The 15,848-nt window shown below is 41.2% G+C and overlaps 2 protein-coding genes across 8 annotated transcripts in view; one reads left to right on the plus strand and one right to left on the minus strand.

The window, feature by feature from the left end:
* Positions 1–2,919, minus strand: part of THBS4 (thrombospondin 4) — a 40,500-nt gene extending 37,581 nt beyond the window's left edge. The window contains exon 1 of one of the 3 annotated variants that reach the window (XM_048931834.1): positions 378–517. In XM_048931834.1, coding sequence (XP_048787791.1) covers positions 378–465 — 88 coding nt within the window. In that variant the 5' untranslated portion in view covers positions 466–517. Of the gene's footprint in view, positions 1–57; positions 77–377; positions 518–2,036 lie in introns of those variants that run through there. The other 2 variants (XM_048931835.1, XM_048931836.1) reach the window with 2 other exon arrangements.
* Positions 2,920–5,587: 2,668 nt separating this feature from the next.
* On the plus strand, positions 5,588–15,486 carry MTX3 (metaxin 3). Of its 5 annotated transcripts, none has more exons than XM_048931882.1 (9): positions 5,588–5,724; positions 6,279–6,348; positions 7,782–7,858; positions 8,969–9,061; positions 10,039–10,221; positions 10,360–10,436; positions 11,268–11,425; positions 11,845–11,933; positions 13,387–15,486. In XM_048931882.1, the coding sequence occupies exons 1-9, from the start codon at positions 5,644–5,646 to the stop codon at positions 13,459–13,461; spliced, it is 903 nt and encodes a 300-aa protein (XP_048787839.1). In that variant the 5' UTR covers positions 5,588–5,643; the 3' UTR covers positions 13,462–15,486. The 5 variants fall into 5 exon arrangements, with proteins under 5 accessions (XP_048787839.1, XP_048787837.1, XP_048787838.1 ...); XM_048931880.1 differs by having other exon boundaries at positions 13,413–15,486; XM_048931881.1 differs by having other exon boundaries at positions 7,785–7,858; positions 13,413–15,486.
* Positions 15,487–15,848: the final 362 nt, after the last annotated feature.

Below are 15,848 nucleotides of genomic sequence, written 5' to 3' on the forward strand. Positions count from 1 at the left end.
AGTCCTACTTCACGCAGTGGAGTATTCTCGACGAGTTTCTATAGCTCAGCACTTTACCTCTCACTTATGAGAGTGCATCTTGCAGTGCAAAGCACACTTCGGATGTTCACGGTCCCCACAGAACCAGGCTGCTTTCCGACGACGTTAGCGGGCAAAGAATTCGGCTGAGGGATCAGCGAAGCCGCGACCCCGAGGGGGCAAAGCGGGGCCGGAGGCGGCAGGGCAGCGCTGCCCGCTCCGCTCCTCCCGCTGCGGGCAGCCGCCCCGACTTTTCTGCTCAGGGCAGCCCCATCCCAAACCCGCCACCACCTCTATGAAAAATGATGGAAAAACAGGAAAGCTCGCTAAAGCGGAGAGGGGCGGCGCAGGGCCCTTACCTCGAGGCGCGGGCGGCGCAGCACGGCCCGGGCAGAGCTGCAGGGCAAGGGGCAGCAGCAGCAGGGCGGCGCCGCGCTCGCACCCCATGGCGGCCGCGGGCCGGGCAGCGCGAGAAGACGGCGCGCCACTCCGCTCTGCTCCGGGCCCGCGTTTAACGGGGGCTGCTCCGCGTCCGGGGAGGGACGGGGCCGGCGGCAGGCCATTGGCCCGGGGGCTGGTGGGGGCTGAGCCGGGGCAGGGCGCAGCTGTCTGAGGTGGCACAGGTGGCTGCCGTGCGGGGACGTGGTCTTTCTTCGAATTTAGCTGCACCGGTTTTTTGTAGCTAATGAATGCCGTTGAAAGCTGTCGTGCGGACTGCAGTGCAGAGCAAACCAGGTTTCACTGAATCGTGGAATCGTTAAAGTTGGAAAAGATGCCTCAGATAATCTAGTCCACCTGCTGACCCGCTCCCACCATGCCCCCTGAATCATGTCCCTCAGTGCCACATCCACACGTTTCTTGACCTTCACCACCTTTTTGGGCAGCCTGTTCCAATAGCTAACCATTCTTTCTAAGAAGTTTTCTCTAATATCCAATCTGAACCCCTCCTGATGTACCTTGAAGTCATTCCCTCTTGCTCAATCACTGTCACCTGGGAGGACAATGCCCACCTCACCCCAACTCTCTTCGGTCATTGTAGAGTGCAGTAAAGTTACCCCTGAGCCTCCTCTTCTTGAGGCTGAGCAGTCTGGTTCCCTCAGCCACTCCTTGTAAGACTTCTGTTTCTAGAAGCCTTATGTGAGGAACATGGAGTCTGGCATCTGCCATTTCTCTTAGAGTTCAGGGATATTGGGAGAGCTCAAACCAACAGACCTGGGGTTACTAGAAAAGGTTGCTTGTGTTAACAAACCCCTAGGCCTCAGGACTTGAAATAAAGTTCAGTTAAAAACAAACAACAATAACAATAACAACAAAACCCCAGCACTTTAGCTCTCAACTACGTGCATTTTCAGTACTTGATGTATTCCCAAGATTTAATTATTCAATTTTCTGTCCTAGAAGGTCCCAGTTTCAGCTCTGCTGACACTGAGGAAGAAAGACACAAACAAGTGAACCCTCTGAGGTTGTGCTGCCAGTCTGCTCTGTGTCCTTTGGAAGCCACCCCCAAAGCAGTGCCCCTCTGCACGTTGCTTACCAGAGACCCGCTGACTGCTGGGTGCTTCTCCCACCAGGGGCTTGCAGCATGCAACAGGCTCCCAACCTGCTGCCCTCCCCTCCTCATCCTGTGTCTCTCCACTCGCCCCAGCCCACAGACAAACCTCTGCCACATCAGAAGCAGTTCAGGGAGCTGTGGCTGCTCCCCTGCCAGCTTGCAGCCCAGTGCACAGCTGGAATAGCTGGAGATGTCTGATACCATTTACATCATAAAAACAGGAGCAACAATAGCAGGAAAAATTTATGTTAAATGAGCAAAGTGGTGTTGATTAATGTTCAGCACATCAGGCATGGCATACAACTAATGAGGAGGACCACCTGTGTGCAGGGCAAGACACAACATGCTGTAAGGCTGAGGCTGCCAGCATACAGTGAAAGGGAGGGTGGGCTAGAACAGCCTGTGGCTGCGCAGGGTGCAGGCATGGTCTCATCTCCAACGTGGCTGCAATGGGATTCCCAAATACCTTCTGATGGCCTGTAGTTGCTTGCTCTTGAAATACTCTCCCACACGGTACATCCTCCATACCACAGAACACCCATACTTGTCTGTATGTGTGTTGACCCAGTCCTTCAGTTGCACATCTTTCTTTGCCTATTTGGAGGCTGCAGAGTGCTTCCTTTATATTGAGTGTATCCCAGCACAGTGTTCTTCCTCACTGTGCTACACTTCCATGTGTGTTTCTACACAACACAAAATGCCTCACTTTCACTCCCACCACCCCTGCTCATGTGGTGAAAGTGAGAAAGCAGCACAGTGATACCAATGGGCTGGCAGAGTGCTGCACCACAGAGAAAGGAAAACAGAGCAGTGGGTTTAGAGCACTACAAACCAGTTAGAAAGGTGAGGCTGAGAGGAAGATAGCAGGAAGCAAAGATGTGAAACAAAGAAAAAGAAAACCAAAGCCACAGGTATCCTAGGAGTTTAAGTTTCAGCCCAGAACCTGTCCCTAAGAATAACGGTGACAGCAGGTTATTAGCAGAGGCTAATGCCTGGATGTACAGCAGTACTGATACTGCTCTATAATCAGTTAGCATGAAGGAGAAACTCTTTTGTCACCAAAGAGCATTCTTTGACAACATAGGCATGACAGTATGCCCGCCTCCCCTTCTTGTTCACCAGATTCCTCCTGGGCCTGGTCTCACACACAGGAGGACAGGAGCAACAGTACTAATAATGCTCTTGTTAAGACAGATTAACAACTACAAATCTGTCTCAAATTTGGGAGGCTAAAATAACTGATAGCAGAGACTTGGTTCAACAGCTGAAGGCCAACTGAGTGTGAACCAAAGAACAAATTATGACTATCACTCAACCATCTTGCCACATAAATAACAAGCAATCTATAGCCCCTCTAGCTCACCTACTTGGTAGTGGATTGTAGTCAAGATTTCCCTTTAAGTAGAGAAGCCTTAACAGGTTACACCTGTGCACCTGTTACACCTGTGTGTAACACCCCTTACACTTTGACTTTAAGATACTTTTTTGATAGAGATCCTCAGAAAGCAATTAGTTTTTTGTTTTAAGCTTTTTTAGCTTCTCTAAGACTGTATTTTAGATTTGTTGTGCACATATGATTTCTTAGCCATAAACTGCCAACCAAGTCTCGGTGTGGATCCACCTTCGCTCCTTATCTCTGTGGTTCAAGTTCAGAAAGCAAATGAGTCTGCTCTGAGCCTTCAGGCTCAAAAGAAATCTCGTATATCAATGTGTTTAACCCTACCCTCTATGCAGTGTATCCAGCCACCTCCAATCTTCTTAAGTTGCAGTTAGATTGCTACATTATATTTTGCTTATATAATGCTGCTTCTCTTTCATGAATGAACTGTATAGTGTAGTTTTTTCCAGCCATGATATTAGGTTTAAGTGCCTAACACAAAAACATCGTGAAGATCTGCAAAATCATCACAGCTTCATGTAAAGTATTCAGTTACTACTGCAGATAAAAAAGAAAATCTCATTAGATGGAAAAGTTTTGTGTTTGCCTATCTGGAGGAATGCTGACAATTATTTGCATCCACGTATGTAATTTCTTTGAGTTTATCAAAATGTAAGAAATATTTTCTCAGAAAGTTCCTTTTTATAAACTATTTAATAAACCATTTTGACTTGTTTTTCACTTCTAAGTTACTTACAGTGAAGTCTTGCGGACTGGTACTAATCAACTCAGTGTGAGGAAGATCTCGTTCATGGCATTTTATTCTCCTTGCTATTTGACGTTTGAGTGCCAAATTCTGTTGTTCCTCTGCCTGCTCATTCGTTGTGCTTATTCACCATGCATGTTAGAGCAAAATTTGGGAAAAAGAGCACAATAAAATGAAACAGAACAAGTTCACAAAATACATAAGCAGAAGTTTATGATAATGTTTAAGTTAGCCAGTATGCACAAATGCTACTGCAATTTTTCAAGTTTTCATTTTTATTATTGGAGTATGCTACAGACTGGAAGAGACTTTGTGCTCAAGCAAAACCTTCTTAAAGGGATTTTTACAAAGCATAGTGTTTATCTGCTGTCTGGATGGGACTATTTGACCTTGTAACCATCATGTTCAATAACAACAACAGAATAATAGCCATTTCTTTTTCACTCTTGTGTTTTCTCTGACGTACAAACTCCAGCTTAACTTACTGAAGATTGGTACCTTGAATACAAATCAGAAAGTGGTTATTAGGCATTATGTTTTCAAGAAACCTTCAGGAAACTTCTGTAAGGAATTTCTTTTTCACAGGAACGCAAGATTAACTTTTTTTAATAGAAGATATGCAAGTAAACTCCAACTGCTAAAATATTTGTTCTGCTTATTTTATGTAAACCAATGTAGATGTAGATGTAGAAAATACAGAGTAGATGCCAATTTGATAGATTTTGCTTTGCAGAAGTCTTCATGGCCTGTGCAGATTCCAAGTAATGTGACCAAGGAGTTAGGAAGGAATCCCTGCTGCTTAATTTAGGTTTCATATTTTGTTCCTAATATCCATGAGGAGACTCACAGTTTTTATGGAGTTTTATGGATGATTAAAAACCGAGGTGCATGTAAAACCCTTAATGAGAAGTGAAACGAGAGAAGCCTTAATGCAAGTGAAATCTCAGTGAAGTACAGCTCTAAACCACATCCTTCTGTACTTCTGTCAACATTTAGGAGTTTGATCCTGCCACATTTTCATTGCAAGGGTGTGTAGAAAGAATGTAAGGTTTCAAACACAGATTTCAGAGCAAGTTTTGCCTTTTCAGAAGTCACAAACTGAAGCTCCATTTTTTCAAGTCAAGGCATACATCTATTCTCTGAGCACATATTTACATTTCATTGATACAGAAATTCCACTCAGGCAACCGAGAGGAAAACCTCATGGAAAGCCTCTGGATGAGGTAGGGAAGATGTTTATTGCCTTTTCCATCTTTGCTCTGGGCATCATAATGGCACAGAGATGAACTGAGCCCAAGGCAGAGCAAGGAAGGTCTAAGCCTTCTTGCAGTCTGTCATAAGGAGAGTGCTAAGCTGGTTTATCCTCCATACAGAAATGGTTGTTTGTGACACAACTTTCATCCAGATCTGAAACCACAGATTTGATGATGCAGGGAGGAAGAAACCTTGGGAGCCCTTGCTCTCCTCATCTTTGTGTGCTGTAGACCTGAATAGCAGACTGGTATCTTAAGACATCCTCAGTAAAAACACACACTGCACGAGCTCATAATTACTTGGTCAAAAACGGTATCACACAATCAGATGTGCATATTTTTGAAGGCAAATTGCTGACGGCTGCTCAAAAGTCGTCATTTTCGCTCCTGTGGAAAGCCGTGACTTCGGGCAACACAACCAGCCCCGCAGAGCCGGGGTTCAACCACGCAGTCATTCCAAGCAGTAAATTTTTCACGGCGGGCAGGGTGATGGCCTCGGGCAACCAGGCCCGGGAACGGCGCGTGAGGAGAGAAGCCTCTAAGCCAGGGACGGCCAGCGGTCCCCGAGGAGCTCCAGCCGCTTTTCCCTCCCGGCGGCGCTGCCGGGGGCGCTCGAGCGCCGCCATGCTAAGGCAGCAGCGGCGCGCTCCCCGGGCCCGCGCTGCCGGCGGATAAGATGGCGGCTCCCATGGAGCTGAGCTGCTGGGGAGGTGACTGGGGGCTGCCGTCTCTCCATCCGGAGTCTCTGACCGTCATGGTAACGGCGGAAGCCACCACCTGCCCCGGGAGGAGGGCGGCAGGGAGGGAAGCGCGGTGCCGAGGGCTGCCCCGCGCCCGGGCGGCTGTGCTGGGCTACTCGCGCCGCGAAGGCGGTGCCGCCACCGAGGGGCGCCCTGAAGCCGGGCGCGGCCTGCACCGGGCGCAGGGCATGGCGGCGGCTCGCGGGGCGGCGGGACCCGGGATGCGGTGGGGCCGAGCGGGGCCCGGGATGCGGTGGGGCTGAGCGGGGCCCGCGCGTGCCCATGGGGAGCCGCCTGGCAAGGGACAGGCGTTACCGAGCAGCCCGGAACATTGAAATAAGTTTTGACCTTATTGGTTATTGCACGTCGCTGCAATGAGCTCTGACCAGAACCCTCAAAAATAGGAGCCTGATCCTGCATCAGAAACCTGGCAGATACGCATAGTGTTGGTGAACTTTTAAATAATTATTTAACCCAGCGCAGCTAATCGGAATGCTCAGGCCTGCTTTTTTGAATTGCTGTCTTACACTTATTATGTGCTAACTCGATTATTTTCTGCAATCTGTTGCAGGCTTATGCTAAATTTGCTGGAGCTCCTCTGACAGTGAATACTATAAATAATTCCTGGAGCACTCCAAAAGGTACCTTATTTGCATTTCTATTATTTTAATCCTCGTCACTTTAGAAGTGTGGGTTCTAATCCCAAAGTGTATTTTTCTTCATTTCCTTTGGTTTTGTGTTCACGCTCTGTCCGTCCCTGTGCGGTTTACCTGCTTCCATTACATTAAGCATCTTTACAGATTAAAGTGTGATGATTTTGCAAGCGACAAGTAACAGAAGATATAAAGAATGCCTTAAAGGGCACCTTAGTAAAATGTGTATGGGTGATGCAGAGGAGAGTCAACAAAGTGGCAGTGCAAAATCACACACCTGTTTTGTCAGGCAGTCTGAAGGGATGATACATTGAAGGCAATTGCTTGGAAATATTTATACAGTAGTTACTAGACTTGCATAATGGAAGTAGCATTCTTTAATTACACATGATTTAAGAAGCTTCTGTGGGTGGATGTAGAATGTGAGCCTGAAAGAGTGTAACTTGTATCAGGTGGGATATTTGGTACTGTCCTAAGTCACAGAGCTTGAATCAGGAAAGCTGGCTGACAAGGTAGGTGCCAAGTGGGTTGTCAGAGATGATGTCAGAGGATTTCTTTACATTGAATCTTTATTCATACTGCTTATCTGTTTGCTCAGTGTTTAAGTCATTGTGTTTGTGTATTCCAGACAAGTAACGTCACTGCAAGGTGAAGTAGTTTGTCACTAAAACTTATCACGTCTTTAGGCACTACTGTGTCCACCTGTTATTGCACCTTTCACTCTTATTCTTTGGTGTATTGCTTTCTGTTAGCAGAACTACCAAGAACTAGTTTAGCTTACTTCTCCATAATTTTTGTAGCTTTCTTCATGGGCAAGATAATTAAAATCCCTACCAGAAAAAAAAAATCAAAGTATTTTATAATTGATATTTCAGCAGTATTTAGCTTAATAGTCCTGTTAGGCTCACTGTGGCAGGTACCTTGTAAACATGCTATAAGGCAGCCTCTGTTAAAGAGATGTACAGTCTACAGTCTTTAATTCTACAATCTAATGAGTAAAAGCAGACTAATATGCTTCTGGGAGAAGAAAATTCTTTCATTCTGGAATAGGCCTTCTTTAGGCACTGGTAGCTTAATCAGTATTTGCAGGCTGTAAAAGTGGTTTAGGAAGGGCAAGGAAAAAATAGAAAGAAAAAGGCCTAGCGGATATTCCTGTTAAAGTCCAGATCTCAAAATATCAGATACCTAGTAGATGACATTGGTTTCAGTCTGGGCTCTTTTTTATGTATTATTAGCAAAGGCCAAATATGTGTATGATCTTGGTGGAAATCAACTACATATAGCTTACTTGATACACATGTGTTGGGAAGGTCAGAGAATGCAGTGAGGAAAGGAAAACAGATGAAGTGATTGATCACCTTCCAGTTAAATTAGAATTGCTACGTATAAATTCTGTTGACTGTATTATTTATTCTTTCTAGCAGACGTACCAGTCCTTATATCAGAAGACATTGTTATTTCTCAGCCAGCAAAAATACTAAACTTCTTAAGAAAGCAGGTATGTTGCTCTCAGAAGATTGGTTTCTTCTTCCTTGTAGTGAATTTTTGCATTCTCCACACAGACTGATGTAGGTTTCTTAAAACCTGGAAACCAGTTCTGACTTAACTGCTTTTCAGTATTTTGTACACACGTGAGAATTGAAAAATGGTGGATCACAGATTGCTGCTTAGAAGTTTGGTTGTTATGAAAAATTTAAAAACAGGCACAGGAAAATTCTTCATTGAAAAAGGACAACAGGCTAGCCTCAACTGAGCAGTTTCTTACTGAGTTTCATCATGCTGTTAATTATAACACTATAACATCATTGCAGCTTTGCAGACCAAGGAGATCACAGTTAGGGAAGTGTAATTTTAACTGTTTAAGTGGGTAATCATCTCCTGGTGTACTCATTTTTTTTTCACCTTCTTTTCCTCTGAAGTATAACACATGGTGTTGTTTTTAATTTATGTAGTTTTTCTGTAGCCTGTAGCATAAAAACAGCTGCAGGCATTTCTAGATGCAATCATGCTATTGTGTAATCAAATCTTGCTTGCCTTTTGTAGATCTCTCAATGTTTTATTAAAAAGAATAAAGCTATAGTGCTGCTTCGTTTCACAAGTATAAAGATGTCTAATAAAGCATGGCATCATCATTTTAATTTCTAAGATGGTCTTTCAGCCCACTCTTCTGTGTTTACATTAGAAATTCTGTTCCTGTCTAGTTAAGAAAACTGTCTGATGAAAGGCATCTTAGTGAAACTTTAAATCTTTCTCTGGAGAAAAATAGAAAACTGAGCATTTGGGTTGAGATTGAAGACACTGTTTTTAAAATTCTGCAGTTTCCTATCCATTTGAATACCAAAGATTCCATATTGATGGAAAAAGAGCACCCTATTTAACTCCAAAGTATACCAGTAATAGGCATGCTTTTAAGATACCTAAAAATAAGGTAAATCAACACCAATTTTTGCCATTTCTAAATTTGTGAAATTCCAGCCCTTTCTGTGTTCCTTGAAAGGATTCCCTCTTTGAGTCAGAAGCTGAAAGTTCCATGTAACACTATTTATAGTATGAGGTGGTTGGTGACTGTTTTCTTGCTTGTTGTTTCATTTTAATTTTAAATTCACAGAGATACAATGCTGATTATGAATTGTCTGCGAAACAAGGAGCTGATACACTGGCTTATATTGCACTACTTGAAGAGAAACTGCTTCCTGCCCTGGTAAATACTAGTGAATTCTTTATAATGGCTAGAATTTTATGAGTATTGCAAGGGGTGCCCAGTGTGAGAGACAGAGAAGTTTGTCAGCCGTAGTCCTGGCTTGAAAGTATTTGCGTTTTTAGTCCAATTTTGAAAAGACTGCCTAGCAACTTCGAAAAAGAAAAAAGCATGTGGGAGGTGTGAAGTAATAATAATGAACTTAAGAAAGACTTTTAAAATGGCATCTTTGAATGTGTTTTTTCTTAGATGCTTTTTGGGAACAGTATCCTGCAAACAGCTTATTCTGGCAGTTCTTTGTTTCATGATGCTTTTTGAAAAGGCTTGGAATAACATGTTGTATGGCTGATGTGGGCTGCACAGCTCCAAAAGCCTTTTGAGCTGTTAAGTGGGAACTTTTAAAATACCCACCACTAGTTCATTTTTTGGTTCAGTAAATAACACATGGCTACACACCCTTACCAATTTAGTGTCAGTACATTATAGTTATAAAAAAAACCTGCAAGCACTTGATCTGATGAATACCTTTGACTTGAATTTATACAGGAAAAGGTACTTTAACCAAGTAGCCTCTTCAGTTGTCCTGCAAGGCTTTCAAATTCATAATTTCCTAGCATATTTTCATTCTAGATTGTATGTAAAATTTCAAAAGAAAATTCCAAAAATTTCAAACCTGATCCTACACATTCAAATCTTATGTTGTAATACAGTTTCTTTGTGCAGTTATGTATGTGTGTATACATGCATGTGTATGCATGACTATGCAATGTTGTGCATGTGTATATAAGCATTATCTTTTTATTTAGGTTGAAGGTAGCTCTGTGTAAACTCAAAGGATTAATATAATCCTTGCAGAGCTAAGTGCTTTAAAGTACGATAATTCCCTTTTCTCCTGTGGCAAATCTTACACATTATACTTTTAAGAGAAGTCTAATGTTTTTACTCAAATTTCAGTCATGCTCTTCCTTGTGTTGATATAGCTGCACACTTTTTGGGTCGAGGCTGAAAATTACTGCAGTGTAACAAAACCGTGGTTTGCCTCAAGGATTCCCTTCCCACTCAGTTTGTATCTGCCTGGAAAGATGTCCAGGGAAGCACTCAATAGGATCTTGCTGACCAGAGGAGGCCCTCCTCTCTACAGTCTCACTGAAGTGGAAGCACAGGTACATGTTGTGTAGTAAAGAATTTGTAAGTTGGTGCTGTCATGAAATAAGCTAGCGCACTGTGATAATGGTGTATGATAGTGTGTGTACTACTGTTTGCTTCAGCTAGGGCTCTTAAATAGTTCTGTGTCTCATCAGATATACAGGGATGCCAAGGAGTGCCTAAATCTCCTGTCGAAGAGACTGGGAACATCTCCGTTTTTCTTTGGAAATACGTGAGTGTGCTTTCTTAGTTTTTAACGTTGGTGTTTGTTGTTGTTATTTTTAATAAACAGATGCCATGTGATTCTGTGAATGCTTAGCACTTGTTTTTTTTTAATCTGCTAGAATGTTAGAAGATGCTGTACAGTTTTATGATTCACACCCTGCTTTTTAGCGATCTCAGTCCAGAGTGTCTTTTATATTGCATCTTTCCATAGGGTGGCAGACCCTGCCTGTATCAACTCATGTAGGATGCTTAATGAGTTAGGTTTCTGTTGGAAAATCATTCTCTAGCCAGTGAATGTCACCTCCTGTGATTGCTTGTAGAAAAAATACCTGAAGCCTGAGGTGTTACCACTAGCTCCTTGGAAAGATGGCATATGTCTGAGAAGGCTGGTCTTTCTTGTGGGCATAGAACAGCAAGCATATATATTGCCAAGATAGCACCCAAGAAGGACAATCTGTACCCTTTGCCAGTGAAGTTAGACTTCTTCATGTGAAAGGGTCCTGCTCCACTGGCATGCATCTTGTCTGCTTGGCTTTTGTAATGCCAGAAATGTATTCTAGACTGGATTGCTTACCAGTGTGCATGATACATGATTGTATTTTAATGCTAAAACAACTGTTCCAGTTTACCAGCACATCTCTAATTCAGAGGTGCTGAAATCAATAGATAGCCTCTTCAAAGTGTCTTTTTATATCTGATAAAAACAGTGCCTGAAAATCTTAGAAGATTCTGTGTTAAATTTTGTCTGATATACACAGAAACTGGTTACGTTCATGGAGGTCTTGATGTCTTACCTCAGTCATGCTTGGGCTTTGCTCTGTTTTGCCATTCTTTTCAGACCTACTACCTTGGATGCCTTCGTGTTTGGTTTCCTTGCACCAGTTTATAAAGTGTGCTTCCCTAGAGTACAATTACAAGAGCATTTGAAACAGCTTACCAACCTGTGTCGCTTCTGTGATGATATTTTAACCTGCTATTTCAAGTTAACGGTTACAGGTAAGTTATGTCTCTTTTTCACTTTTTTTCATGTATAATCTGTTTGAAATAGTAGTGGTGGTTTCCACATTTGAACTAAAGCATAATAAGATTTTATAAATTTGTGCTGGAGGTTCTGTGGGGAAATGATGTAGATAAGCTTCCGTGGTTGTGCAGAAAGGATTGAAAATTAAAGGCAAGGTTTAATTCTCAGATTTAAAGCTTGTCATGCCTTGGCAAAATCTGCTTGTATCTGTTCTATGGCTCATGCTTATTGTTTCTGTTTCTATGACAAAATGGCTTTTCCACTTAAATTCATCTAAGGATAAAAACAGTGCATGAACTTTTCTTCCAATATTTGTTTGTTTCTTTCTTTTTAAGAATGTAAAAGCTTTTGTAAATACCTTTTCAGTCTTCATCTTTCTGCCTTCACTCTCTAGGCCATTCTCCATCTGGACAGGATACAGCAGATGCTAATCTGCAGAAACTCACACAGCTTGTAAATAAGGAATCCAACTTGATTGAAAAGGTTACTTTTGCTTCAGTCTCTTTATTATCCTGCTACTTTGTGGCTGTTTGTTCACAAATACTGTTACAACTGCAACTGTGCAATTAACATTTTATTTTGTTTCTTTTCTAGTGAGGTATTTTTGTATAGAAATGAGGGAAGAAAATTAGCTATTTTGAAAGAAATTAATTGATGAAGTCTTACATGTATTTTTACTACAATCAACGATGCCCTTGCAAGTGCACATACAAACAGTAGAAGGTTGACTTTCCACAGGCTTATCTACCACTCGAGGGGGAATGCAAATGTTTTTATCAGAATTAGAAATGGTCTTGCAAGACCTCAGCAAGAAAACTTAGAAGCAAAACTTTGAAATTAGTCTTACTGAGATCGGTACCCAAGTCTCCTCTGCTCCCAGCTGATTTCTTGCAGTCACTAACATACATCTTCCTTCTCCTGCTCCTGTGTCTGCCTTTTATTCCTGTGTTTTCAAGGCTGTGCTCCAGCACCTGTAAGAGCTATGCAACTTATGTTAAAAATAATTATGAAGAATTAGTTTACTGATGCAAGAAAACTCTTACTGGAAGGACAGAATGCATTTTCTAAAAAAGATCAGTGTATCAGATGGATCATCAGTTTTGTCCTGCTTCTGCTCCATTTGGTATTGATTGTATCTCTTTGAGGTATTGAAAGGCAGCTGTGAAAGTTTTAAAAAATAGGCTAAGTAGATATTTATCAGCAATGGTTTAGGCAAAGCTGATCCTACTGCGAGGAAGTAGGATGGACTAGACAACCTTTGGAGATTTCTCCTATGCTGTCTTCTGTGATTCTGCTTGTTCTGTAGTAGTAAATCTTTTCTTTTTTCGATACTGCAGTACATACAGGGTATTAGATTGCTATCCTATGAAAAATGTAAAATGTTTCTATTCAGAGAATAATTTTAACCTGTACTTGAAAAGATCATACTATAATCTCTATATTAAAAAGTTTTTGAAATCTTAGCTGATCTAAGTTCATCTAGCATCTCCAAATCATTTCAAAGTTGAAAAAATTTTCTTCCTGTAAGATGCTGAGCATGCAAAAATACCCACTTATGTTAGCAATTTGACTTTTGATCTGCTTTATAGTAGTGTTTGGCTACTGTACAAAATTGAAACTGCAACCTCTTAGAAGAAGGTAGCAGTGTTGCTTTCCTTGGTAATCTTGAAGAAATGAATTGAGCAGAGCAGAAGTGTAGCCGTTTGCTTTATGTTTAATTTGTCACATACTCATGGAATGAATAGAACACTTAAATCAGATTTTTGGGAGAAGAAAGGAGCCAATATGTTGTTTTAGGTAAAATAAGAAAGGCTAAAAGAAAGTAAGGTTTAAAAAAAAAAAACCACAAAAAACCCACAAAACAATAAACCAGAATTCTTGATAGGAGTTCTGACAAGTAGACTAATCATGTAACTTACATTCTACTGTTTGCCAGATCCGGCTCTCATTATTTCTCTGCAGATGGATGACAACCTTCGTAAGAGTCCTCAGCACCCCCCTCGGAAGATAACAACACTCAAGCTTGCTGCAGGTGGAGAAGAAAGCAGTCCACTGAATCGTTTGTCACCTTGACAGCTTTTGTTGCACACGCACACTTGCTTGCCTTCAATTCTTCTGAATATCACAGCAATTTTTCTCATGAATGTGGTTTTACAAGGGAAGAGTCTAGAAATGGGTTAAGTATGGATGAAACATGGCTTTACAATGTCCTGTCTGTTATTTTTAAGAAAACTAGTAGTTCAGGCTTACTGTACACTAAGCTAAAACTCAAGTATTGCACAAGGGGCTTATTCCTGCAGACATTAACGTGATTTTGTACAGCAGAGTTAACATTAGCAGGAATGTTGACCAAAAGTTAAAATGCAATTTTTACAGAATTCCAGTGCATTTATAGAAGTTTCACTGTTGTTTTAGTTTATGGCTTTTGATTTACTGTAATCACATTGTTGTATGTTAGTGGGTATACTGTTGTATCTTTCCAAAAGTTACGAAGTCTAGTTGTAGAATTGGTGAGAATACTGAAAGAGAATGAAGTGTTACCCATCTTTGCAGGTGAGAAGTGAAAAAAAATGACAGGAAGTTATATACTCTTGATTGTCAGTATGTGAGTGTTCACATTCATAAACACTCTTGTGTTTTAAGGGTGTTTGCATTTTTGAAAGCTTGTTGAGCTGTACTTTAACAGAAAATGTTGAGAAGCTTGTGTGCCATGAAGAATACAGTGGCAGAGAGTTGAACATTTTACGGATAACTCATGGAATCATAGAATGGCCTGGGTTGAAAAGGACCACAAAGATCATCTAGTTTCAACTCCCTGCTATATGCATGGTCTCCAGCCACCAAACCAAGCTGCTCAGAGCCACATCCAGCCTGGTCTTGAATGCTCCAGGGATGAGGCATCCACAACCTTCTTGGGCAACCTGTTCCAGTGAACTCATATTAGTTCTGTGTGAAACTGGCTTCTCCTGTGTACAGGATAATACTATAGACCAGAAAACTGTAAGTCAAAATTGCATAGGATTGGTGGTGAGGTAGAGAGGTTTGATTTGCTCTTATTAGGATAAGTGACTTGTCTAGTAAATATACTGTGGATCTGGATTGAATTGAACCAGTTAGACTTTGTAAAACAGCCAGTTTAGGCTTTTGCATTTATCACAGATACCTCTAACTTGTTTTCTAAACGCTGTTGTTCATTGAAAAATGATAATACAGGACATCTAAATTTTATTGTTTGACAGTATAGTTCAGAGTTCTTTTGTCTCTGCAAACTGTAATGCGTTGTAGTACATAGCTATTCTGTATAATTAAGGAACTTGGGTCTCATTACACTTCTTAGTAGCAACGTTTCCTGTTCAATTGTCCCAGTCAATTCTGTCACAAGAAGGCTGCTGTGATGCCGTGTTGGTAATGTAGTGGTAGGTGCTTCAGGATTGATGTAATCAGAATTAGTCACAAGGATTGACCAAAATGGCAGCACTGGGGATACATAATTCTTGTGACTGTACGGGATGATTCTTCTGATTTCTATTTTTTTTCTGGCAGAATCAGGGTCTCTTAGAATCCCTTTGCTATTAGTCACATTTGAGATACAAATTTAAATTATTTACTATTTATACTGATGACTGTAGATTGTGTATATAATGTTCTTTCAAATTCTGTTTAAGGAATGTAGTAATCTTCAACATGTCCTAATTACAACTAAAATGTTGGGTATTTAATGAGCACTTTAAGGTTTAAGCTTTTGCTTGTATTAGAATATTTGTTTCAGTGATTTTGAAATGAGTTTAGCACATATTCGTGGTAATTGTGAATAAACTCACAATCTAGTATATATAAAAGTAAATAAAATGCTTGAAGTCTTTACTGCTTGACAGGTTTAAATGAGATCAGGTCACAGTGCTTTTCAGTGTCTTTTATTTATGAACATGGATATGGAGAATATGCCTTATTCTGTTGCTGTTGTGAATATGTACACTCAGTCTTTAAAATCTCTTTGTAAAAGGGCCATTGTTCCAAGATTAAAATTTTAGACATTTGTTGGAGTTTTGGTAGTATTTTTTAATGCAGATTGTCAGGTTTTTGGCTTCCCCCTCCCTACCTTCTCCCCCCACCTTGTGTAAGGATTTGTTCTTGTGTTTGTTTTTCTTTGTTTGTGTTTTTTTTCTTTATGGACAAGGTAAACTGCTGACTGTTAGAATTTGGAACAATTTGGAACAATATATTCATAATGTATGTCTTGATATTCATAATGTATGTCTTAATATTAGTTACAGCTCAGTAGTAACCCTTTCAAGACAACTGCTTTTCTGGTGATACTAAGAAGCACATGTTTTCTAGTCTTTTACATGTGAGCCTTAGCCATTGTGACAGCGCAATCTGCTTAACAGCTTCATTCAC

Source organism: Lagopus muta, chromosome Z (assembly GCF_023343835.1).
Source record: "Lagopus muta isolate bLagMut1 chromosome Z, bLagMut1 primary, whole genome shotgun sequence".
NCBI classification, from domain to species: Eukaryota; Metazoa; Chordata; class Aves; order Galliformes; family Phasianidae; genus Lagopus; species Lagopus muta.